The 27059-nt window shown below is 41.2% G+C and overlaps 1 protein-coding gene across 2 annotated transcripts in view; it reads left to right on the top strand.

The window, feature by feature from the left end:
* Positions 1 to 15294: 15294 nt before the first annotated feature.
* USP50 (ubiquitin specific peptidase 50) overlaps positions 15295 to 27059 on the top strand; it is a 35353-nt gene continuing 23588 nt past the window's right edge. The window contains exons 1-6 of one of the 2 annotated variants that reach the window (XM_047736882.1): positions 15295 to 15529; positions 17060 to 17249; positions 17731 to 17926; positions 20074 to 20283; positions 22262 to 22404; positions 26710 to 26842. In XM_047736882.1, the coding sequence (XP_047592838.1) occupies positions 17164 to 17249; positions 17731 to 17926; positions 20074 to 20283; positions 22262 to 22404; positions 26710 to 26842 (768 nt within the window). In that variant the 5' untranslated portion in view covers positions 15295 to 15529; positions 17060 to 17163. Of the gene's footprint in view, positions 15530 to 17054; positions 17250 to 17730; positions 17927 to 20073; positions 20284 to 22261; positions 22405 to 26709; positions 26843 to 27059 lie in introns of both variants that reach the window. The other variant, XM_047736881.1, reaches the window with a different exon arrangement.

The following is a 27059-nucleotide window of genomic DNA, read 5'->3' as shown; positions in this document are numbered from 1 at the left end:
GTTTAGTGAGTTTAATCATTCTGAAAAATTGTCTTATGTTTTCAGAGTGTCTTGGTTTTTTTATTTTCAGAGTATCAATTTTTTTAAATGAACCATTTTGTACACTTAAGCTTTTTCACTTCCTGTCCTGTATATTGTTCAGAGTGGTCTTGTTTCCTACTGTTTCTCTCTTTTTTTAAAGATTTATTTATTTTTTTTTAAAGATTTTATTATTTATTTGACAGAGAGAGAGATCACAAGTAGACAGAGAGGCAGGCAGAGAGAGAGAAGGAAGCAGGCTCCCTGTCGAGCAGAGAGCCTGACGCGGGACTCAATCCCAGGACCCTGAGATCACGACCTGAGCCGAAGGCAGCGGCTCAACCCACTGAGCCACCCAGGCGCCCTAAAGATTTATTTTTAAAGAGAGAGAGAGAGAGAGATCAAGCATGTGCAAGCCAGGGGAGGGTTAGACGGAGAGAATCTCATGCAAACTCCCCACTGAGCATGGAGCTTGATGTGGGGCTTGATCCCATGACCCCAAGATCATGATCTGAGCTGAAATCAAGAGTCAGATGTTTAGGGGCACCTGGGTGGCTCAGTGGGTTAAAGCGTCTGCCTTCGGCTCAGGTCATAGTCTCAGGGTCCTGGGATCGAGCCCCGCATCGGGCTTTCTGCTCAGCAGGGAGCCTGCTTCCCTTCCTCTCTCTCTCTGCCTGCCTCTCTGCCTACTTGTGATCTCTGTCTGTCAAATAAATAAATAAAATCTTAAAAAAAAAGAGTCAGATGTTCAACCAACTGAACTACCCAGGCGCCACCCCCGCCAACCTTTTAAAAATCTGTTTCTTGTTATGTCAGATATAGAGATATGGGTTATTACTATGCTTAATTTTATGTTGATTATTCTCACCAGATAATAGTAGTGAACATTTATGTAGTACTTAATATATGCCAGGCATTAATTCTAAGTACTTTACATATGTTTACCCATTAAATCCTTAAAATAGTCTTATGAAATAGCTATTATATTATCATGAAATTAGAAAATAAAAGCATTAGGTAAAGTAACTTTCCTAAGATTCTTATAATTAGTATGTAGCAGCACTAGGATTCAAACCCAGGAAGACTTGCTTTTTTGTACGCTTCTGAGCCTCATGTCATGTTGACTTTTCAAGCATGATGATGAATCATTTCTGTACCAGTTCCTGCTTTCTTTTATAAATCTACTCCATAACTTCTCTTTGCTAATTCTGGAGAGTAACAGTTTTCCAGAAAACTCTATTTCTCATTCCAAAGAAGTGTGATCTTTCTTTAGATTACTGAATTTCATCATTATTACTCTGGTCCAAAAGTGTCATTTGCTTAATTTCTTTAACATTTTTTTCTCAGGTTCTTACTACTGAAAACAAAGCTCCATCTCTTTACCAAATTACTTCTCAAAACATTGCAGATGTTCTTTGATAATATGCCTTCATCAGCCTGGTTACATATGAGCCATCATCATTTTAAAAGTAATGCATGGTTGGTTGTATTGGAACATAAGGTAAAGATTCTAAAGTGTAAAGAAAAATATAAAAATTACCCTCATTTCCCATTCTTAAGTTGAACTGTGTTGTTTTATAGTTACATCTCTTTTTACCCCATTAGATTATACACTTCACAGAGGAAAGAACCCTTCAAATTTTTCACTACTATAGCACCCAACACCTTACATAGTACATGATTTGTGATAGGCACAGCATTTAGAAGAAACTTTTTAAAAATGTTTTTCTGCAATACCAAACTTTGTCTTGAGGAAGATAGATCATAGTGATATATAGTTTTTTGTGTTTAAGTGGACAATCAGGCAAGAGTAGCCAATAAATAGCCATTTATCACTCAGATCAAGTAATTACTGGCAGGAAAGAATAAATCTACAGGCAGGGGTTTTTGTGATCCTCCTTAGTTACCGGATCTGCTCTCATTGTTTCCTAGCTAGGTTTCACACAAGGTATCTGTATTTGAGGAAGCTGGCCCCTCAGATCTGTCACAACTAGCACTGTTAATATAATACTTAGTAATTATGTACTGGAGTGAAGCCTCTCAACCACTCTGTCTCTGAAAACTTGGTCTGTGTTACCAGCTGAGAGCTGTCTTACTTATTTTTGTATTTCCCTTAGTGACTTGCTGGCATGTGTGTCATAGACTATAGATGGTCAATAAATATGTGTTGAAGAAGTACCACAGAATATTTCCAATATTAGACCATCTGTGAGCTTTTCCTTAGGTAAAATCCCAAGCTGTTGTTTTGAACCTCTCTGAAATATGTTTTTCTTCTCTTTGGAAATTGCTCAAATTGGAGTTTCTGACTGGGGTCCATGATAATGCCTTAGTGGTCATGGGCAGGAAGCAGGGAGGGAAAGCACATGGTTATTCTTCAGAAAAGCTGCATGTTCCAGTCCACAATGAAGAGCACCAGTCAAAACTGCGTGCTGTCATGTGCTGCCCCACCGCACACGTAGCCCTCTCCTTTACTGTTCTGTTCTTGGGATTTCTATGTAGTCTCCATCAGCGGAACTTCTTTTCCTTTTTTTTTTTTTAAATATGAGGAAAACTATTTTTTTTTGAAGATTTTATGTTTTTATTTGGCAGAGATCACAAGTAGGCAGAGAGGCAGGCAGAGAGAGAGGAGGAAGCAGGCTCTCCACGGAGCCGAGAGCCCGATGCGGGGCTCAATCCCAGGACCCTGAGATCACAACCCAAGTAAAAGGCAGCGGCTTTAACCCACTGAGCCGCCCAGGGGCCCCTCTTCCATTTTAATTATAAATGCCATAGTGTGTGTTTCTAAAATATGAGAATTATGATATATTTACACCTAAAAAATTAAGTTCCTTAGTACCAGAAAGTGTCATTCTCAAAAAAAAATTTTTTTTTACAATTTCTTTCAATCAGGACCCACCTGAGATTTATTACACATTGCAGTTGCTTGATTTGTCTTTAAAATTTTAATATATAGGCTTCTCTTGCCATCTCCTCCGCCCACCACCACCTAGTTTATTTTTTCAAGAACCCAATTGTTTGTTCTAAGAAGTTTCCCACATTCAGGGTTTTGCTGATTATTTCCCTTAGGTGCCATTTACATGTTTCTGTTTCTTGAATATGCCGTGAACTGTTAGGTTTAGAGGTTTGGTCAAATTCAAGATTGATTTTTTGTCAAGAATGTGTCATCAGTGGTAGTGTGTACTTCCATTAGGAAACGCAGGAAGTACACACTTTTTGATGGGCATTAATTAGGTCAGTAATTCTTGAAGTACCCCAGGGTACTTTCATGGGCCCACAAGGTCAAAACTAATATAATCTGGGACGTCTGGGTGACTCAGTTAAGCGTCTGCCTTTGGCTCAGGTCATGATCCCAGAGTTCTGGGATAGAGTCCTACATGGGGCTCCTTGTTCAGCAGGGAGCCTGCTTCTCCCTCTGCCTGCCACTGCCTCTGCTTGTGCTTTCTCTCTTAAAAATAAATAAAATCTTAAAAAGTAGCTGTGAGCACAAATGTAAAGCTAAAACATCAAGATAATTCAAATAAAGTAACATCATATGAGGGCTCAATCATAACACATGTAAGAAAGTAAAGAACAATGGAAAATATTTGGTAAGAGTTGAAAACACAGAATAAATCCAAGTGATCAATAGATTGTAAGCTATGTGAGGGTAAAGATTTCTATTTTATGCTATTAAACATCTAGCACAGTGACTGACATGAAGTAGATGCACAATAAATATTTTCTGGATTAATGAATGAGATGCAACAACTGTTTGATGCAAGACCTAGAAAGGAGGAAATAAAAGTCACCTACTTCATGCCACAGTTTGGTTAACTCTGCAAATAATGGCAAAAATAGTAATGACTTTACAAAAGAAAAAAAAAATTGGATTGACAAAAGAATTCTCACCTGTCGTATAGTATCCAGGAGGTAGGAAAGCACAATTATTAGGAGAAAGGGAGGTTTTGAACACAGCCATGTGATGGCATTCCCAGAAAGTTTACCATTGTCTCAGAAAAGGTCAATCGAGGATATACTCAAGCAAAAAGAAAGACAGGATCCAAATAGGAAGACATGAGATAAAAGAGGCAAGCAAATATTCATAAAATATACAAATTCTAATACTTGCTGGCAAATACTTATACATGGTAAAAAATTTTAAAGGAAACTAGAATAAAATACTTTTAAATATTAAAAGATTCACGGGAAGATGATGGTTAAGCACACTAATGGTCTCATCTATTTGGGTAAAGTTAACTGATTTTAATTGATCAAAAAGTACTTTTAAGTATGGGTACTATCCTGACTGATTATATGATCTCAAGGAACTAAATACAATTTCACACACAGTCATTACAAGCCATCTAGAGCTTAAAAACCAAGTAGACTGGCAAAATAATGGTATCCCTTGTTATTCAAACTTCAGACCCAAATAAATGAGGGTAATAAGGGGCTACTTGTACATTTGTTGAAATATTTAAAAGAAACAATCCAAGAATATAAAAACAATGTATGACTTCTAGACAAGAGTAGGAGGGGAGGTTTTAAAAAGTTAATCCAGGGGTGCTTGGGTGGCTCAGTGGGTTAAGCCTCTGCCTTCAGCTCAGGTCATGATCTCAGGGTCCTGGGATCAAGCCCCGAATTGGGCTGCTGCTCAGCAGGGAGCCTGCTTCCCCCTCTCTGCCTGCCTCTCTGCCTACTTGTGATCTCTCTCTGTCAAATAAATAAAATCTTTAAAAAAAAAAAGTTAATCCATCAAAGAAAGCAGCAAAAAATAACAGAGCCAGATTCCTTTCTTTTCTTCCTTTAGACATTCACAATTTGGTTTAAAAACCATTAGCTGAGACAATTTTGGTGGGCCTGGGATTGTTGCTAAGCAGCAGTGATCTAGTATGAGGTGTCAAGGAAGCAGGGTGAGGATAAGGTGTGTGTAGTGTAATTGGGGGTGGAGGGGGGCAGCAGCAGGAGATCAGTTGCATGCCTAGGGGTTGATCAAAAGGAAACATACTGAAGATAACGAGCTGCGACTCTGTAATAGCATGAGTACATCTAGCTTCTAGATCTTGGCTTCTATATACTGATCTCTAAAAAGAACCAGGGCTCTTAAAGAAATGACTAACTTCAGGACTGGGGCAGGTTAGTCTAGAAGATCTTACTTCGCCAAAAGTAAGGAAGTGTTCAAAGAATGATGGGGACATGTCAAACAGGTACAGAAAACATCTTTTTTCATTTTAAGATATTTATTTATTTGACAGAAAGAGACAGCAAGAGAGGGAAGGCAGGCTTCCCTCCAAGCAGGGAGCCTGATGTGGGGCTCGATCCCAGGACCCTGGGATCAGGACCTTAGTTGAATGCAGATGCCTAACGACTTAGCCACCCAGGCACCCTGGCACAGAAAACATCTTAAAGAGCCCCTCTGCTGGCTAATCTTGAAAAAAATTTGTGATAAAAAATAAATGTTAATGGATTATAATCTACTGAATAATGTAGGAATTCATGAGTCCACACTTTTTTTTTTTAATCTTTGAAGATTTTATTTATTTATTTGACAGAGAGATCACAAGTAGGCAGAGAGGCAGACAGAGAGAGAAAGGGAAGAAGGCTCCCTGCTCAGCAGAGGACCTGATGTGATGAGGGGCTCAATCCCAGGACCCTGAGATCATGACCTGAGCTGAAAGCAGAGGCTTAACCCACTGAGCCACCCAGGCACCCCTACACTGATTAAAAGAATAAATGAATGGGGAAAAAAATTCTCTTTATAACAGGTTACCAGCTGATGAATGTAGTTGGAATAATGGCATTAGAAAAATCACCATTTGGCAAGCACTATAGTTATAATTAATCCAGCCAAGCAACACCAATTAATGTTAAAACTAGTTTGTGAAAGTTTGATGAGAAACAGATCATTTACATTGTCTCAAAGTTCTCCCTACAGAATACTGATTTCAGAAGGGAGAAGTAACTACAGTAAAGGAAACTGGCAGACTTTTTTACTTAATAAGTTTTTTCACTTAATCACTTTTGAATGATTACAGTGAACATCAGTGTTGGAACAATTCAAAATTGTGTAGTACCTAGTACAATGCAGTAAGAAGAACACAGCATTACTACTGTGATATTCTTACTAGAAATGCATAGTGTGAATCTGATCATGAGCAAACATCAGACAAATTCAGGGATATTCTTTAAAACAACTAGCCAGTAGTTTTCAAAAGTGTCAAGTTCTTGAAAGTCAAGGGGATGCTTAAGAAAGATTTCAGGATTGGGGAGGAGTTAAGATGGTGGAGAAGTAGCAGGCTGAGACTACTTCAGGTAGCAGGAGATCAGCCAGATAGCTTATCTAAAGATTGCAAACACCTACAAATCCAACGGGAGATCGAAGAGAGGAAGAACAGCAATTCTAGAAACAGAAAATCAACCACTTTCTGAAAGGTAGGACTGGCGGAGAAGTGAATCCAAAGCCATGGGAAGATAGACCGCGGGGGGAGGGGCCGGTTCCCAGCAAGCGGCGGAGCAATGGAGCACAAAATCAGGACTTTTAAAAAGTCTGTTCCGGGGCACCTGGGTGGCTCAGAGGGTTAAGCCTTTGCCTTCAGCTCAGGTCATGATCTCAGGGTCCTGGGATCGAGCCCAACGTTGGGTTCTCTGCTCAGCGGGGAACCTGCTTCCCATTTCTATCTGCCTACTTGTGATCTCTCTGCAAATAAATAAAAAATCTTAAAAAAAAAAAAAAAAAAAGTCTGATCCGCTGAGGGACATCTCTCCAGAGGCTTAACCGGGGTGAAGCCCAGGCGGGGTCAGCGTGGCCTCAGGTCCCACAGTGTCACAGAAGGATCAGGGGTGTCTGAGTGTCGCAGAGCTTACAGGTATTAGAACGGGGAAGCCAGCTACAGAGACAGAGCCGAGGAGTGAGCTCTAAACTCGGGGTTACCTTGAACCGGTTGCAGGCTCGGTCAGCTCGGAGCACGGCCAGAGGCCAGGGTGACGGGAGTAATTGGGCGCTGTTCTCTGAGGGCGCACTGAGGAGTGGGGCCCCGGGCTCTCGGCTCCTCCGGGCTGGAGACCGGGAGGCCGCCATCTTCATTCCCACCCTCCGGAACTCTCCGGAAAGCGCTCAGGGAACAAAAGCTCCCAAAAGCAAACCCGAGCGGATTTCTCAGACCGGCCCTTTGCAACTCCGCCTGGGGCAAAGACGCTTGAGAATCACTACAACAGGCCCCTCCCCCAGAAGATCAACGATAAACCCAGCCAGGACCAAGTTCACCTACCAAGGAGTGCAGTTTCAATACCAAGGAGAGCAGCGGAATTCCAGAGGAGGAGAAAGCAAAGCATGGAACTCATGGCTTTCTCCCCATGATTCTTTAGCCTTGCAGTTAATTTAATTTTTTTTTTCTCTTCTTCTGCCAAAATTTTTTTTAACTTTTACCCTTTTCTTTTTTAACGTTTTTTAGCTAGTTTATCTAATATATATATATATATATTTTTTTTTCTTTTTTATATTCTTTCTTTATTCGTTTTCTTTTTTTAATTGTTTTTTTTTCCTCTTTCTGAACCTCTTTTTATCCCCTTTCTCCCCCCTCATGATTGAGGATCTCTTCTGATTTGGTTAAAGCATATTTTCCTGGGGTCTTTGCCACCCTTTTAGTATTTTACTTGCTCCTTCATATACTCTTATCTGGACAAAATGAGAAGGCGGAAAATTTCACCACAAAAAAAAGAACAAGAGGCAGTACCAAAGGCTAGGGACCTAATCAATACAGACATTGGTAATATGTCAGATCTAGAGTTCAGAATGACGATTCTCAAGGTTCTAGCCGGGCTCGAAAAAGGCATGGAAGATATTAGAGAAACCCTCTCGGGAGATATAAAAGCCCTTTCTGGAGAAATAAAAGAACTAAAATCTAACCAAGTTGAAATAAAAAAGCTATTAGTGAGGTGCAATAAAAAATGGAGGCTCTCACTGCTAGGATAAATGAGGCAGAAGATAGAATTAGTGATATAGAAGACCAAATGACAGAGAATAAAGAAGCTGAGCAAAAGAGGGACAAACAGCTACTGGACCACGAGGGGAGAATTCGAGAGATAAGTGACACCATAAGACAAAACAACATTAGAATAATTGGGATTCCAGAAGAAGAAGAAGAGAGAGAGGGGAGCAGAAGGTATATTGGAGAGAATTATTGGAGAGAATTTCCCCAATATGACAAAGGGAACAAGCATCAAAATCCAGGAGGTTCAGAGAACCCCCCTCAAAATCAATAAGAATAGGTCCACACCCCGTCACCTAATAGTAAAATTTATAAGTCTTAGTGACAAAGAGAAAATCCTGAAAGCAGCTGGGAAAAGAAGTCTGTAACATACAATGGTAAAAATATTAGATTGTCAGCAGACTTATCCACAGAGACCTGGCAGGCCAGAAAGAGCTGGCATGATATATTCAGAGCACTAAACGAGAAAAACATGCAGCCAAGAATATTATATCCAGCTAGGCTATCATTGAAAACAGAAGGAGAGATTAAAAGCTTCCAGGACAAACAAAAACTGAAGGAATTCGCAAACACCAAACCGGCTCTATAGGAAATATTGAAAGGGGTCCTCTAAGCAAAGAGAGACCCTAAAAGTAGTAGATCAGAAAGGAACAGAGACAATATACAATAACAGCCACCCTACAGGCAATACGATGGCACTAAATTCATATCTCTCAATAGTTACCCTGAATGTTAATGGGCTAAATGCCCCAATCAAAAGACACAGGGTATCAGAATGGATAAAAAAACAAAACCCATCTATATGTTGCCTACAAGAAACTCATTTTAAACCCAAAGACACCTCCAGATTTAAGGTGAGGGGGTGGAAAAGAATTTACCATGCTAATGGACATCAGAAGAAAGCAGGAGTGGCAATCCTTATATCAGATCAATTAGATTTTAAGACAAAGACTATAATAAGAGATGAGGAAGGACACTATATCATACTCAAAGTATCTATCCAACAAGAAGATCTAACAATTTTAAATATCTATGTCCCTAACGTGGGAGCAGCCAACTATATAAACCAATTAATAACAAAATCAAAGAAACAGATCAACAATAATACAATAATAGTAGGGAACTTTAACACTCCCCTCACTGAAATGGACAGATCATCCAAGCAAAATATCAACGAGGAAATAAAGGCCTTAAATGACACACTGGACCAGATGGACATCACAGATATATTCAGAACATTTCATCCCAAAGCAACAGAATACACATTCTTCTCTAGTGCACATGGAACATTCTCCAGAATAGATCACATCCTCAGTCCTAAATCAGGTCTCAACCGGTATCAAAAGATTGGGATCATTCCCTGCATATTTTCAGATCACAATGCTCTGAAGCTAGAACTCAACCACAAGAGGAAATTTGGAAAGAACCCAAATACATGGAGACTAAACAGCATCCTTCTAAAGAGTGAATGGGTCAACCAGGAAATTAAAGAAGAATTGAAAAAATTCATGGAAACAAATGATAATGAAAACACAACGGTTCAAAATCTGTGGGACACAACAAAGGCAGTCCTGAGAGGAAAATTTATAGTGGTACAAGCGTTTGTCAAGAAACAAGAAAGGTCTCAGGTACACAACCTAACCCTACACCTAAAGGAGCTGGAGAAAGAACAAGAAAGAAACCCTAAACCCAGCAGGAGAAGAGAAATCATAAAGATCAGAGCAGAAATCAATGAAATAGAAACCAAAAAAACAATAGAACAAATCAACGAAACTAGGAGCTGGTTCTTTGAAAGAATTAATAAGATTGATAAACCCCTGGCCAGACTTATCAAAAAGAAAAGAGAAAGGACCCAAATAAATAAAATCATGAAAGAAAGAGGAGAGATCACAACGAACACCAAAAAAATACAGACAATTATAAGAACATACTCTGAGCAACTCTACGCCAACAAATTTGACAATCTGGAAGAAATGGATGCATTCCTAGAGACATATAAACTACCACAACTGAACCAGGAAGAAATAGAAAGCCTGAACAGACCCATAACCAGTAAGGAGATTGAAACAGTCATCAACAATCTCCAAACAAAAGCCCAGGGCCAGACGGCTTCCCAGGGGAATTCTACCAAACATTTAAAGAAGAACTAATTCCTATTCTCCTGAAACTGTTCCAAAAAATAGAAATAGAAGGAAAACTTCCAAACTTATTTTATGAGGCCAGCATCACCTTGATCCCAAAACCAGACAAGGATCCCAACAAAAAAGAGAACTACAGACCAATATCCTTGATGAACACAGATGCAAAAATTCTCGCCAAAATACTAGCCAATAGGATTCAACAGTACGTTAAAAGGATTATTCACCACGACCAAGTGGGATTTATTCCAGGGCTGCAAGGCTGGTTCAACATCCGCAAATCAATCAATGTGATACAACACATTAATAAAAGAAAGAACAAGAACCATATGATACTCTCCATAGATGCTGAAAAAGCATTTGACAAAGTACAGCATCCGTTCCTGATCAAAACTCTTCAAAGTGTAGGGATAGAGGGCACATACCTCAATATTATCAAAGCCATCTATGAAAAACCCACCGCAAATATCATTCTCAATGGAGAAAAACTGAAAGCTTTTCCGCTAAGGTCAGGAACATGGCAGGGATGTCCGTTATCACCACTGCTATTCAACATAGTACTAGAAGTCCTAGCCTCAGCAATCAGACAACAAAAGGAAATTAAAGGCATCCAAATCGGCAAAGAAGAAGTCAAACTATCACTCTTTGCAGATGATATGATACTATATGTGGAAAACCCAAAAGACTCCACTCCAAAACTGCTAGAACTTGTACAGGAATTCAGTAAAGTGTCAGGATATAAAATCAATGCACAGAAATCAGTTGCATTTCTCTACACCAACGACAAGACAGAAGAAAGAGAAATTAAGGAGTCTATCCCATTTACAATTGCACCCAAATCTATAAGATACCTAGGAATAAACCTAACCAAAGAGGCTAAGAATCTATACACAGAAAACTATAAAGTACTCATGAAAGAAATTGAGGAAGACACAAAGAAATGGAAAAATGTTCCATGCTCCTGGATTGGAAGAATAAATATTGTGAAAATGTCTATGCTACCTAAAGTAATCTACACATTTAATGTAATTCCTATCAAAGTACCATCCATTTTTTTTCAAAGAAATGGAACAAATAATCCAAAAATTTATATGGAACCAGAAAAGACCTCAAATAGCCAAAGGAATATTGAAAAAGAAAGCCAAAGTTGGTGGCATCACAATTCTGGACTTCAAGCTCTATTACAAAGCTGTCATCATCAAGACAGCATGGTACTGGCACAAAAACAGACACATAGATCAATGGAACAGAATAGAGAGCCCAGAAATAGACCCTCAACTCTATGGTCAACTAATCTTCAACAAAGCAGGAAAGAATGTCCAATGGAGAAAAGACAGCCTCTTCAATAAATGGTGTTGGGAAAATTGGACAGCCACATGCAGAAAAATGAAATTGGATCATCTCCTTACACCACACATGAAAATAGACTCAAAATGGATGAAAGACCTCAATGTGAGAAAGGAATCCATCAAAATCCTTGAGGAGAACACAGGCAGCAACCTCTTCGACCTCAGCTGAAGCAACATCTTCCTAGGAACATCGCCAAAGGAAAGGGAAGCAAGGGCAAAAATGAACTATTGGGATTTCATCAAGATCAAAAGCTTTTGCACAGCAAAGGAAACAGTTAACAAAACCAAAAGACAACAGACAACAGAATGGGAGAAGACATTCACAAATGACATATCAGATAAAGGGCTAGTGTCCAAAATCTATAAAGAACTTAGCAAACTCAACACCCAAAGAACAAATAATCCAATCAAAAATGGGCAGAAGACATGAACAGATATTTCTGCAAAGAAGACATCCAGATGGCCAACAGACACATGAAAAAGTGCTCCATATCACTCAGCATCAGGGAAATACAAATCAAAACTGCAGTGAGATACCACCTCACACCAGTCAGAATGGCTAAAATTAACAAGTCAGGAAATGACAGATGCTGGCGAGGATGCAGAGAAAGGGGAACCCTCCTACACTGTTGGTGGGAATGCAAGCTGGTGCAACCACTCTGGAAAACAGCATGGAGGTTCCTCAAAATGTTGAGAATAGAACTACCCTATGACCCAGCAATTGCACTGCTGGGTATTTACCCTAAAGATACAAACGTAGTGATCCGAAGGGGCACGTGCACCCGAATGTTTATAGCAGCAATGTCTACAATAACCAAACTATCGAAAGAACCTAGATGTCCATCACCAGATGAATGGATAAAGCAGATGTGGTATATATACACAATGGAATACTATGCAGCCGTCAATAGAAATGAAATCTTGCCATTTGCGACGACGTGGATGGAACTAGAGGGTATCATGCTTAGCAAAATAAGTCAATCGGAGAAAGACAACTATCATATGATCTCCCTGATATGAGGGAGAGGAGATGCAACATGGGGGGTTAAGGGGGTAGGAGAAGAGTAAATGAAACAAGATGGGATTGGGAGGGAGACAAACCATAAGTGATTCTTAATCTCACAAAACAAACTGAGGGTTGCTGGGGGGAGGGGGGTTGGGAGAAGGGGTGTGGGGTTATGGACACTGGGGAGGGTATGTGCTATGGTGAGTTCTGTGAAGTGTGTAAAACTGGCGAATCACAGACCTGTACCCCTGGGGATAAAAATATATGTTTATAAAAAATAAAATTAAAAAAAAAAAGATTTCAGGATAAAGGACCCTAAAGGGATAGGACAACTGAATGCAACATATGATTCCAGCTAAGCCATGCCTGGACCCTGACCTATAGAAACTGTAATCAACATGTGTGTGCGTGTTTTTTAAAGATTTTATTTATTTATTTGACAGAGATCACAAGTAGGCAGAGAGGCAAGCAGAGGGAGAGGAAGGGAAGCAGGCTCCTTAATGAGTAGAGAGCCCTATGTGGGGCTCGATCCCAGGACCCTGGGATCATGACCTGAGCTGAAGGCAGAGGCTTTAACCCACTGAGCAACCCAGGCGCCCCTTGTGTTGTTTTAAACCACTAATTTGGAGACAATTTGTTACACAGCACTGAACACTACTACATGGGTCATTTTACTCATGAACATGGATATAAAACTCTTGAACCAAAGATTAACAAATAGAAAGCAGCAATTCATGAAAATGATACATCTCTAACAAGGTAAGTTTATCTGAGGAATAGAAGACTGGTTTAATATGTGACCCATCAATTATTAACCACAACAACAGACTAAAGAAGAAAAATCTCATGATTAAATCAAAAGATACATAAAAACCTGATCACGCTCAATGTCTGTTCATGATTACAACTCTCAAAAAAACTATGTCTTTAGGGGCGCATCGGTGGCTCAGTCGGTTAAGTGTCCAACTCTTGATTTCCGCTCAGGTCCTGATCTCAGGGTCTTGAGATCAAGGGCCACATCAGGCCTTGTGCTGGGCGTGGAGCCTGCTTAAGATTCTCTCTCTCTCTGCACCCCTCCCTACTCTCTCTCTGCCCCTCCCCCCTCTCACTTTCTCTGTGCCTCTCCCCCTCTAAAGAACAACAACAACAAAACTATGTCTTCATTCATACTTACTGGTGAATTATTCAAAGCCTTCCTTCTTAGTTCAAGAGTGAGCTAAGGGTGACTACCATCCCCACTTCTATTCGGCATTTTACCAGAGATGCTAGCTAGTTCAAAGGGTAAGAAATAAAAAACATAAAGATTGGAAAGGAAAAAAGAAGACTGATTTTTTTTTTTTTTGCCAATGACTTGAATATTTGTAGAAAATCCAAAGAACCTATATAAAAATTAGACTTCGAGTTTTGAAAGGCCCCTGGATATAATAGTGTCAACATATGAATATGAGTTGTGTTTTTACCTGTAAGTATCAATCATAAAATGAAATTTTTACAAGACTCCATTGATGAGAAACTGAAATATTTGGAAGAAGTTCACTGACTGAAGGAGGAGCAGGGTGACAGGATTTAAGTCCTGCAGAATCACCACTGAGGTAATTTGTAAATAGACCACAAATACAAAATAGCTGTAAGACTCAGCACCTCTAGTTGCTAGCATCCCTTATACGGGCAGCAAAGAATGATCATTCTTAATGTCTCTGTGCAGTCTGACATAAATGCATTTGGAGATTAATGGGGTGAGTGCTATAGACAGACTCTTTCAGAACCTTGGTTTCTGACTGACCAGTAATATATCTTGGAGATAAATCCATACAAAAATGATATTTACTACATTCTTGTTTCTTTGAACTCTGTAGTTTGAGATAATTTCAGACATAGAGCAGAACTGCAAGAATTACACACAGAACTCCTATACCTTCACCAGATTCACCCATTGCCGACATCAGGTTGTATTTGCTTCATCTTTGTTTTATCACTTTATCCCCTTCTCTCCTTTCTTCATGTAAATCTATGTCTCTGTGTGTGTCCCTGAACCATTTCAGAGCAGTGTGTATTTCCTAAGAACAAGGACATTCTCTTTCATAAACAGGATACCATCTCATAAATTTCAGAAGATTCGGGGCGCCTGGGTGGCTCAGTTAAGCGTCTGCCTTCGGCTCGGCTTGTAATCTCAGGGTCCTGGGATCGGACCCCTCATCGCGCTCCCTGCCCAGGGGAGAGTCTGCTTCTCTGTCTCCCTTTGCCCCCTCCGCTAGTGTTTTTTCTCTCTCTCTCTTTCTCTGTCAAATAAATAAATAAATCTCTTAAACATTTTTCACAGGATTCAACATTGGTACAAAACTATTCCTATATAATCCTATTTAGATTTTGTCAATTGTCCCAATAATGTCCTTTTATAGCAATTTTTTTTTCCTGATCCAGGATCCTACTCAGCATTGGGTACTATATGTAATTGTCCTGTTTCTCCAGTTTTTAAATTTTATTTATTTGTTTATTAATTTATTTTTGAGAGAGAGAGAGCAGGAGGGGAGAGGGAGAGAGAGAACTGCACGCAGCCTCCACACTAGCACGGAGCCCGATGCAGAACTCGATCTCACAACCCTGAGATCATGACCTCAACCAGATGGTCAGTCAGCTGAGCCACTCAGGTGCCCCTCCAGGTCCGAAACCAAGAGCTGGACGCTAACTAACTGAGCCACCCAGGTGCCCCTATATCTAATACTTTTAAAGTTTTTAAGCATCTGAGTAATGGTCTCTCATGGCAACATGCTAGAATTTTGAGGGTGAATGGAAATTATTATGATGCGTGGGAAATCCAAGTTGGAAGGTACCAGAGTTCAGAGAGAAATCAGTCTGCAGCTCCTGCAAGGGGAGAGAAACACATACATTGTTGATTACAAACAAAAAAGAGCCAAAGTAACAGGCTTGAAGAAATGAAGTTAAAAGGATTCAATGCAGCACCTGAGTAGAAGTGTAAGTCCACCGTGGTCTCACTACAATGACTTCACGGCGGCCCCTCCCTGCAGATGACTTCGGCATCTACTACGTCCTGTGAGCCACTCTCTACTATAGCTTTCTCAAGAACTCGGGGGCTGGGGTGGGGGGCGCGGAATGCCATGTCAAAGGAGTCAGGGGGTACATGCTGCATTTGGAAGGGTTCCCTCAGGTTTGACCCCGTGGAGGTCCCCCAAGAGGAAGGGAAGATGCTCTTTGATATTTAGGCAGTAGACACCCCTAACAAGGGACTGTGCAGGACCTCTGAAGACGTCAGAAAACAAACATGAAAATGACCATCTGGTAATAGCGGACACATTTCAAACTGGCAGAATTGTAAATAGAGATGCTGAGGTGAGCTAACAGTCTCATGGAGACCCAGTCTTAGATCCTGCACATGGGAAGAAAAGTCATAAAGGATACCAGGCTGCCTTGAGCAATAGCTAAAGGACAAAAGGAAGCTGTGTGTGGACAGAGGAGGCCCCCCCTGGGAGCCTCTGGCGTTCTCTCCTCTGCACAGGGCTGGCCCCTGCAAAGAACTCTCTAACTCCACAGCTATCTGTTGAGGACATCCTACATCAGTCACTTGGTCAAAAATGGGTTTAGGTTCCTGTTTATTAACTACATAATCTGCACCTTCTTAATAGATGTATATATGCTCTTAGAATGTGCATATGCTCTCAATATGTATATATACCATATATGTGTATGTGTACACACACACACACACACACACACACACACAGAGTTAATGTACGATACATAAATCCAAGTAACTTGATAGGTAGGTAGGTGAATATTCCTTCTCTCCACATACCACCACACATAATATATATGTGTTTAGGCAAATGACTAAACCATTTAAATGTGGTATCTGCTCTGTAAAACAGGATTTAAAAACAAATATACACACCCCATAAAATTGTGGAAAGAATTAAATGGGAAATGGGAAAATGCAAAATCCACCCATAATAGCTCTTGTTATTATTAACTACTATTGCTATTATTGTTACTACTAATAATAATTAAATTACTTGCCCAGAAAAAAAAAATACTTTGGTATTGATTTATTTAAGATTTATTTATTTATTTTAGAGTGAGGCAGAGAGTGTGTGGGTGAGCAGGGGGAGGGACAGCGGGGGAGGGAGAAGCAGGGTCCCTGCTGAGTGCAGAGCCCCACAGGGGGCTCAATCTCACAACCCTGAGACAGTGACCTGAATTGAAATCAAGAAGACCGAGCCACCCAGGTGCCCCAATACTTTAGTAGTTAGAGGGAAATTCTGCATTTTTAGCCAAGCAATTCTAGGTCTCTGAAAGGCCACTATTTTCTGTCCTCTGGCTGTGGTTTCAGGAAGAGATTTTTACTTCTGCTTCTTCAGCCACTGGCACTGTTCAGAGTTCCAGAATAAGTGATGGGATTTTAGATTTGGGTTCGAATACTTATGTCCCTGGTCAGGAATGTCTTCAACAGAAGTCTCGCTGAGAACTATAGGTGGCATGGGCTTGAGAGGGCCTTACAATCGTGGGTACATATTGTGGTCCTTCAAGATGCTTTCCTTTCCTCCCACATGGCGCCACACAGTGCAGAGTGCACAGATCATTATGACAACTGCCCTGTGAATGAGGCCGAGGAGAACCAGCCCCATTTCCAGGGAGTGACCGGCCTGCGGAACTTGGGCAACACGTGCTACATGAACGCCATCTTACAGTGTCTTGGCAGCATTTCGCCGCTGGTGGAATACTTTCTCTCGGGAAAGTACATTACTGCTCTTCAAAAGTAAGACCATTTGTGTTCCCTGCCACCCAACCCCGACTCCCTGCTCCCCCAAGGTGAGGTTAGAGAGGGAGCCCTCCAAAGTCCCTACTCAGGGGGCGCCTGGGTGGCTCAGTGGGTTAAGCCTCTGCCTTCGGCTCAGGTCATGATCTCAGGGTCTTGGGATCGAGCTCCACGTCGGGCTCTCTGCACATCGGGGAGCCTGCTTCCTCCTCTCTCTCTCTGCCTGCTTCTCTGCCTACTTGTGATCTCTCTCTCTCTCTGTTGAATAAATAAATAAAAAATCTTAAAAAAAAAAAAAAGTCCCTACTCAGGGCTAACCAAGAGCCCCAGAGGCCCCTGGAGACCATTGCTGGGGTGAGTAATGACAAGGGAAATTCAGCTAAGAAAGGAATTTTTTTTTGGTCTGATGCCGCATGCTTGAGTTTTTAGATGCCTTCCTGTCATTGAATCAGCTGGAAACATTCTCTGTCCCTCTTCCAAGGGAGTGCAGTGAGGTTGCCACTGCTTTTGCCTATGTGATGACAGACATGTGGCTTGGAGATTCAGAATGTGTCTCACCAGAAATATTTCGGTCAGCTCTTGGCAACCTCTACCCAGCATTTATGAAGAAGACACAGCAAGATGCTCAGGAATTCTTGATTTATGTCCTGAATGAACTTCATGAAGCCCTGAAAAAGGTATGTAGAATTAATGGCCTTTGAAATAAGAGGGACCCTTCAGCTCTATCAGCAACTTTCGTTTTTTCGTTCTTTCATCTGTCCTGTCAACATTGCCCCCTCTCTGCCAAGCACAGGTCCTGGAGTACTGTGGCTCACATTCAAGTTAGTATTTGAATTGTTTTGTGTTTACCAAATAATCATCAGAATCACCTGGGAAGAGTTTTACCACACACATCCTAAGCCCCTCACTCGGTGTTACTGAATTTGAATGTCTTGGGCTGTCCCTTGGGAAAGCTCACGTGGTGTTTCCAGTGATCAACAGGTGTGGGAACCACCAATCTGTTCCCTTTGCAAATAACATCTGCACACACTAGTTTTTTTTGAAGTGAAAATCTCAATTTTTTAAAAAAATATATTCCTTGTGAGATATACAGAGTTTTACAATATACAACATACTACAATATAACATACAGAGCTTTACAATACATGTTCTTGGTAACTACAAACCCAAGAAAATATGAAGCTGGGTATCAAAGGACACACCCAAACTGCAAAGTTTCATCTTCATGCCAAACATTCCAAACTGGAGTTCTTCACCGATCAGGATGTACCACCATTTAATAAAACATGAGCTGGCCAGTTACGAAGGGTTTTACTCTTCTTTGTAAGACTCATTGCCTTCAGCCTTGATCTGAGTTCACATACCCTCCAAAGATAGGTCCTTGGTTTTATGCGGTGCCCTTGTGCTGATGTTAGCTTACCTCATACTTCCCATCCAGGAAATGCTTTGGCAAAAGATCGCAAACGATAACCATTAATCATTCTCATCTGCAATCCTCAGTTCCATTTTTCATTTTTACTGCTACTAAGATATTCACGGTAGCACTTTTTTTTTTTTTTTTTTTTTTTTAGCCAAAGGGGTAAGGTGGTGGTCAGCAAAAACACGTAGGTCCTCATTTGCAGCCAATCTGAAATAAATAGCATTCTCACTCCCAAGACCAGAGCTGGAATTAGGCGCATCAGAGGCCCATCAGGTGGAAGACCTTGGCAGTAGAGCCTGACGAAAGCAGCAAGGCAAAGTGGGGATAGTGTGCATGGCTCAAAGCAGAGCTGGCTGTGGGCTAACGTGTCTTCCAAGTGGACCGTCTGGTGAGGCCGTTCAGACACTGAGAAGTCAGGCTACGCTCCCGGAAATGGTACCCTTCAACGTGAGTGAAGTTCAAATCAGTTCGCAAAGCTAACTTGGGCTGCCTTAAGAATTTAAGATTTGCTTTTTTTAAAAAGTGTTTTCTAACAATAAAAGTAAAAGAGGGCAAATCTGAAGGGGCTGGAAGGAGGACAGTTTCCTCCATTTCACTCCTCCACCAGTCTGCATGAGCGAAAGCTAGCTCAGAACCCTACTCAGCCTCTTCCCAGGAAAAACTTCCTCTAGGAGCCTATGCCATGTTATCACAGGCTCCATGGAGGCTTCTGGGGCTCGGACATGTGTTTTCACAGGTGAGTGTGTCGTCATCCTCAGCTTCACTGAAGGAGGAAAATAATTGTCAGAAATCAAACCTAATATATACCTTTTTAAAAGGTTTTATGTATTTATTTGACAGGCACAGAAGAGAGGGAACACAAGCAGGGGGAATGGGAGAGGGAGAAGCAAGTTTCCTGCCAAGCACGGAACCCGATGCGGGGCTCAATCCCAGAACCCTGGGACCATGATCTGAGCTGAAGGTAGACGCTTAATGACTGAGCCAGCCAGGTGCCCCCTAATATATACCTTTTTAAGAAAGGTTTATTTATTTAGAGAGACAGCATGATAGGGGAGGGGCAGAGAGAGAATCTGAAGGACTCCCCGCTGAATGTGGATATTTTTCCCCATGCAGAGCCCACTGTGGAACCTCGCGGGGGCTCCACACAGGGCTGGATCTCACAACCCTGAGACCATGACCTGAGCTGAAAGCAGGAGTCGGAGACTTACCCTACCGAGTCACCCAGGCACCCCACCTAACATGTATCCTTAAGAGGATCTGACTCTATGTATCATCTAAATCCAAAACTAACTGGTTTCTGGTAGCGATGTATCATTCTGATAGAAAAAAATATCAAGTCATTCCATCAAAAGCTTTTTTTGATAACCAAGAGTTGATTTGGGGCTAATTTGTTCCTTGATTCAGTACCATCGGAGAAGATCATACGAGAAAGGGTCTATTCCAAGGTGCTGCAGGAAGGTGATTGCCAATGAGTCCTCCATCATCACACAGCTGTTTGAAGGGCAGCTCAACTACAGCTTCATGTGTTTGAAGTGTGAGAGCTGCACCTACAAGAATGAAGTCTTCACCATCCTCTCTCTCCCCATTCCATCTGAATACGAGTGCTCTCTTCAGGTAGGGAGTGATTCTTGCTCCTTGATGCTCCCTCTCAGGGCTGTTCCCCACACTGTGTATTATGAGGGTGCTGCTTTGTCACTTAAAGCAAATTGAAGCCCATGAGGACAACATTTACAGCCGAAAGTGACTGTGAATTTGGTTGTAATCCTTTTTTTTCCAAGTTTTTTTAAATTAACATATAATGTATTATTTGCCCTGGGGGTACAGGTCTGTGATTCACCAGTCTTACACAATACACAGTGCTCACCACAACACATACCCTCCCCAATGTCCATCACCCAGCCATCCCATCCCTCCCCAGCCCCTTCCCCTCTAGCAACCCTCAGTTTGTTTCCTGAGATTAAGAGTCTCTTATGGTTCCTCTCCTTCTCTGGTTTCATCTTGTTTCATTTTTCCCTCCCTTCCCCCATGATCCTCTGTCTTGTTTCTCAAATTCCTCCTATCAGTGAGATCATATGATAATTGTCTTTCTCTAATTGACTTCACTTAGCATAACACCCTCTAGTTCCATCCACATTGTTGCAAATAGCATGATTTCATATTTTGATGGCTGAATGATATTTCATATTTTGATGGCTGAATGATATTCCATTGTGTATGTATATGTGTGTGTGTGTGTGTGTGTGTGTATCACATCTTCTTTATCCATTCATCTGTTGATGGACATCTAGGTTCTTTCCATAGTTTGGCTATTGTGGACATTGCTGCTATCAACATATGGGTGCACATGACCCTTCAGATCACTACATTTTTAACTTTGGGGTAATACCCAGTAGTGCGATTGCTGGGTCATAGGGTAGCTCTATTTTCAACTTTTTTTTTTTTTTAAGATCTTATTTATTTGACAGAGATCACAAGTAGGCAGAGAGACAGGCAGAGAGGGGAGGAAGCAGGCTTCCTGCGGAGCAGAGAGCCCGACACGGAGCTTGATTCCAGGACCCTGGGATCATGACCTGAGCCGAAGGCAGAGGCTTTAACCCACTGAGCCACCCAGGTGCCCCTATTTTCAACTTTTTGAGGAACCTCCATACTGTTTTCCAGAGTGGCTGCACCAGCTTGCACTCCCAGAATTCGGTGGTATTTCTAAATGTACTCATTAAAACAGCCTCACTGTAAAAGTGAAATGACAGGTGGGCTTTATTCAGTCTACTGAGATGGCTTGGTGCATATAGGGAACTTACCTCTTTAATTTTATTCACCGTCATACCTAAGATTAATCTGTAAATCGGGGTGGTTGTAGAAGGCAGAGAGTAATAAGTTTCCTTGCAGAATAATACCCATTTGATTTTTCTACCTAAATTATGAAAGCACATCTACTGCAAAAAGTTTTCACATACTAGAATTGGAGAATAGAATCCTACTACTTATTTAGAAGTGGGCTTTGTTCTCAGAATAAATTGCTAAAGATGACTGGAAACAAATTCCAAAGAGACTAACATGTATACTGAACACATGATCTGTGCTCATCGTCCTCGTTAGGTTAGTGGCTGGCAGAGCCGACGGGTCTGGCTGCACTCAGGGTGGCTCCTGTGTGCACAGGATCAAATTCTGTCCATTCCACTGTCTTTATTAAGGGTCAGCCGCCAAAACACTGCATATGGTCTTTTTTCAGTCTCTGGATCCCTTCTGTGATGAGACACATAACATAAAACAGCTGCCTGACTTGGTTAGTGGAAACTGCACCGTCAATATTGTTCTGAAATAAACCAGAAAGATTAAAATGCTGACCCAGAGATTGGAAGTGAGATGGGCACTTGGATCCATTTCAGTAACTGAAGGAGAAAGAAGCCCCTCCTTCATCAGGTAGACTTTACAGCTGTGCAGGCTGCCACTAGTGATGCTGGGATCTCCTGGGTATGTTGACTTTGAGGAAAGCGCTGAGGATCACTTTTCCGCAGTTGTTGCAAAGTTGTAAACAGAGAGCCCAGGCTGCCCTTGATCCAATGTAGTCACCAAATGCGTTTTTCCTCCACAGGACTGTCTCCAGAGTTTTTTTCAGCAAGACACACTGGCCTGGAATAACCAAATTCACTGTTCCTTCTGTGAAACCAAGCAAGAAACAGCTGTAAAAGCCAGTATCTCCAAAGCACCAAAAATAATTATCTTTCACTTAAAAAGGTATGGATTTTGGCATTTTGTGAAAAATTTTTTTAAACCTTTATCAAAATATCACATATCATGCAGTTCATCCATTTAAAGTGTATAATTCAGGGGTGCCTGGGTGGTTCAGTCGGTTAAGTGTCTGACTGTTAGTTTCAGCTCAGGCTGTGATCTCAGGATCATGAGATTGAGCCCTGTGTTAGGCTCTGAGTGCTTGAGATACTCTCTCCCTCTGCCCCTACAGCTTGTTCATGCTCTCTCTCTCTCAAATAAATAAATAAAAATAAGTAAAGTGTATAATTCAGTGGCTTTCAGTTTATTACACTAATTTTTAAAAATCTGTGATAAAATATATGTAACATAAAATCTGCCATTTTAACTTTTTTTATTGAACTCGAACAGTGTTATATTAGTTCCGGGTATAAAATAGTGATTCAGCAATTCTATACTCAGTGCCCATCACAATAAGTGTGCTCCTAATCCCCCCTCACCTGTTTCACCCATCCCCTCCCCTCCCCTCTTCTGGTAACCATTAGTTTTGTATTTGAATCTGTTTTTGTGTGTGTATGTGTTTGTCCTTTGTTCATTTGTTTTGTATCTTAAATTCCACATGGGGTGGAAATTATATGGTATTTGTCTTTCTCTGACTGATTTTACTTAGATTTACACCCTTTAGATCCATCGTGTTGCAAATGACAAAATTTCATTCTTTTTTATGGTTGGGTAATATTCCACTGTATATATACACCACATTGTCTTTAGTCGCTCATCTATTTATAGACACTCATGTTGCTTCCATATCTTGGCTACTGTAAATAATGCTGCAATAAATATAGGGGTACATGTATCTTTTCGAATTAGTGTTTTTGTTTTCTTTTTTCTTTTTTTTAAAGATTTTTTTTTTATTTATTTGCCAGAGAGAGAGAGAGAGAGAGAGAAAGCAAGTGAGTACACACAAGCAGGCAGCGAGGCAGGCAGAGGCAGAGGGAGAAGCAGGTTCCCTGCCGAGCAAGGAGCCCGATGCGGGACTCGATCCCATGACCTCGGGATCATGACCTGAGCCAAAGGCGGCGGCTTAACCCACTGAGCCACCCAGGCGTCCCTAGTATTTTTGTTTTCTTTGAGAAAATACCCAGTAGTGGAATTACTGGTTCATATGGTAATTCTATTTTTAATTTTTTGAGGAAACTCCATACAGTTTTCCCCAGGGACTGCTCTAGTTTGCATTCCCACCAATGGTGCACGAGGGTTTTTCTCCACATCTTCACCAACACTTGTTATTTCTTATCTTTTTAATTTTAACCATTCTGACAGGTGTGAGATGATAGCTCACTGTGGTTCTGATTTGCATTTCCTTGATGAGTGATGCTGAGCATCTTGTCACGTGTCTGTTGGCTGTCTGGATGTCTGCTTTGGACAAATGTTTATTCAGGTCCTCTGCCCTTTTCTAATTGGGTTTTGTTTTGTTTTGTTTCTTTTTAAGTAAACTGTACCCTGAGACCAAGAGTCCCACGCTCTACTGACTGAGCCAGCCAGGGCCCTGGGATTATTTGTTTTTTGGATGAATTGTGTAAGTTCTTTTTTGGTAGTTAGAAGTCTAACGTGGGTCTCACAAGGCTAAACTCAAAGAGTCTGTAGGGCTGCATTCCTTTCTAGGGGTTCTAGAGAAGAATCTGATGCCTTCCCTTTCCAGCCAGAGGCTGCCCAAGTTCTTTGTGTTGTGACCCCTTCCTGCCATTTTCAAACCCTCAGCTATTTTAAGTGTATAATTCATTGGCATTCATTACATTCACAATGTTGTGCAAAAATTACCCCTACTTCCAAACCTTTTTCATTTTTGTAGCAAGAATCCATCTGAGGGGATGTTCTGTATTTGTCACCACATTATATCAGGAGGCACATTGTAAAAGTTTTGTCTCACTATTGGTGATGTTAAGTTTGACCCTGAGTTAAGGTAGTGACTCTAAGATCCCATCATTCAGGATCGCCTGGGTGGCTCAGTTGGTTGAGCAGCTGCCTTTGGCTCGGGTCATGATCCCAGCATCCTGGGATCGAGTCCCAATCGGGCTCCTTGCTCGGCGGTGAGCCTGCTTCTCCCTCTGCCTCTGCCTGCCATTCTGTCGGCCTGTGCTTGCTCTCTCTCCCTCTCTCTCTGACAAATAAATAAAATCTTTATTAAAAAAATAAAAAGATCCCATCATTCAGAAAGGTAGAGTTTCCCCTCTGTAATCAGGGTGACTCTGGACTCTCGGATATTTTTAAACTTAATGTGCTTAATATCCATTACTATCATCATTCTTAATGTTTAAATTGTTCAAAACTGGCCTGTGGGAACTCCTTCAAGTCTGTTCCTCTGAGCCCATCAATTAGTATATGTTTGTTAAAGTATAATTGCAAGTATAAAATGTATCCTCCTTAGGCATACAGTTCTGTGAACTGTAACAAATCCATGCAGTCCTATAACCATCAGAGCCAACATACAGACTATGTCCATCACCCCAAAAAGTTTCTCATGTTTTTTCATAATCCACCCCTTCTCCCACCCTCAGCCCCTGGAAAAGTCTGATCTGATTTCCATCTCTATAGTTTTACCTTTTCCAGAATGCCCTATGTTATACCATATGTTTGTGTGGTTTACTTCTCACTCTCTCTCTCTCTCTCTCTTTTTTTTTTTTTTTAAAGATTTTATTTATTTATTTGACAGAGAGAGATCACAAGCAGGCAGAGAGACAGGAGGAAGCAGGCTCCCTGCTGAGCAGAGAGCCCGATGCGGGACTCGATCCCAGGACTCCGAGATCATGACCTGAGCCGAAGGCAGCGGCTTAACCCACTGAGCCACCCAGGCGCCCCTCTTTTTTTTTTTTTGACTTAAACTTCTTTCTCTTACCATAGTGTTTCTGAGATTAATTCATTAGTGGCAAAAGTTAGTGGTTCTTTCCTTTTTATTGCTGTGTAGAATTCCCTTTTGTGAATGTACCACACTTTTTTTTTTTTTTTTAAATTCAGTAGTCTTCACGCCCAGTGTGGGGCTTGAACTCTTGACCCTGACATCAGGAGTCACATGTTGTACCAACTGAGCCAGCCAGACACCCCTTATATCATAATTGTTTATTCGTTCATCAGTTGATGAGCATTTGGGTTGATTCCAACTTGTGGATGGTATGAACACTGCTGCTGTAAACATTAGCATATAGGTTTTTATGTGGGTGTAAGTCTTTATTTCATTTGCTGTGATGCATAGGCATGGGATTGCTGGGTCAGATGGTATTCCCTTAGTTTTTGCAAACAAGTTTTCTTGCTTTCTGGAACGAGATTGTCTCAGGTTCACACACTAATTTCCCTGCACTAGACCTAAATCAGCCATTCAGTCATTTTTCCAAAAGAAACTTTATTTATTTACTTACTTATTTATTTACTTCCCTACTTATTTACTTATTTAGAGGGAGGGAGGGGCAGAGGGAAAAGGAGCGAGAGAGCAAGCGAGCATCTTAGGTAGGTTCCATGCCCAGCTCAGGGTGCAACGTGGGGCTCCACCCCCCAACCCTGAGATCATGAGCTGTGCCAACCCAGAGCTGGATGCTTAGCTGACTGAGCCAGCCAGGTGCCACCGAAATTTATTTTTTAAAAAGCTCTAGGGAGGGGCACCTGGGTGGCTCAGTGGGTTAGGCCGCTGCCTTCGGCTCGGGTCATGGTCTCAGGGTCCTGGGATCGAGTCCTGCATCAGGCTCTCTGCTCGGCGGGGAGCCTGCTTCCCTCTCTCTCTCTCTCTCTCTCTGCCTGCCTCTCTGTCTACTTGTGATCTCTCTCTGTCAAATAAATAAATAAAATCTTAAAAAAAAATAAAAAGCTCTAGGGAGTCTACTATGAGTTCATATTTGGGAGCTGTTGATCTACATAGCAAATAGAGAATGTGACAAGGTTTTCAGAAAATTTTATCTTATTAAAGATATATTGAAACCTCAGAGCTGGGAAACAGGACACTGCTGAGATAACAACATGTTAAAAATGGAGTCAGTCAATGTGATTCCTACTCCCTGATGCCAAGCCTGGCTTTGTCCGTGTCTTCTTTTGTGCTGGACTCTGCACCATCTCACCCCCGGACTCACAGCCCTGGCACAAACAGTTTGATTTCCAGTGACACTGTGGAGTTGCACATTATAAATACACATAGATAAGAAAGAAATGTAGGTACAGGTCTGTGCCAAATTAGCTTTCCAAGAAATTACTTCTAACTGTAGTTGGAATTTACCAAGGTATGTAGACTTCATTCACAAATGATTTACAAACTTAACTTTATATTTTGCACATTTATTCTCTCTCCAGATTTGACATTCTGGGTACAATGAAAAGGAAACTGAGAACAGATATTCATTACCCACTCACTAACTTGGACCTTACCCCTTATATTTGTCCAGTTTTTCGGAAACACCCTAAATATAACCTCTGTGCAGTGGTGGTAAGTAAAATACTATTTAAAACAGCATAAATTTAAAGAAAACTGAAGCATTATCTACTTGAATATCTACTCTCACCTTTCCCTCGTTTCACCTATATTCTCTTTTTTTTTAAGCAAAATATATAGCCTGGAACTTTCTGTGTTGACTTCAAACAGTAGAATAACGAAAGAATAAAATGTTCTGTCCACAGCTTCGTTACTTTCCCTCCACTTACTG

This window comes from Lutra lutra, chromosome 7, assembly GCF_902655055.1.
Source record: "Lutra lutra chromosome 7, mLutLut1.2, whole genome shotgun sequence".
Classification (NCBI taxonomy): Eukaryota; Metazoa; Chordata; class Mammalia; order Carnivora; family Mustelidae; genus Lutra; species Lutra lutra.
This window is presented reverse-complemented; position numbering and strand designations above follow the sequence as displayed.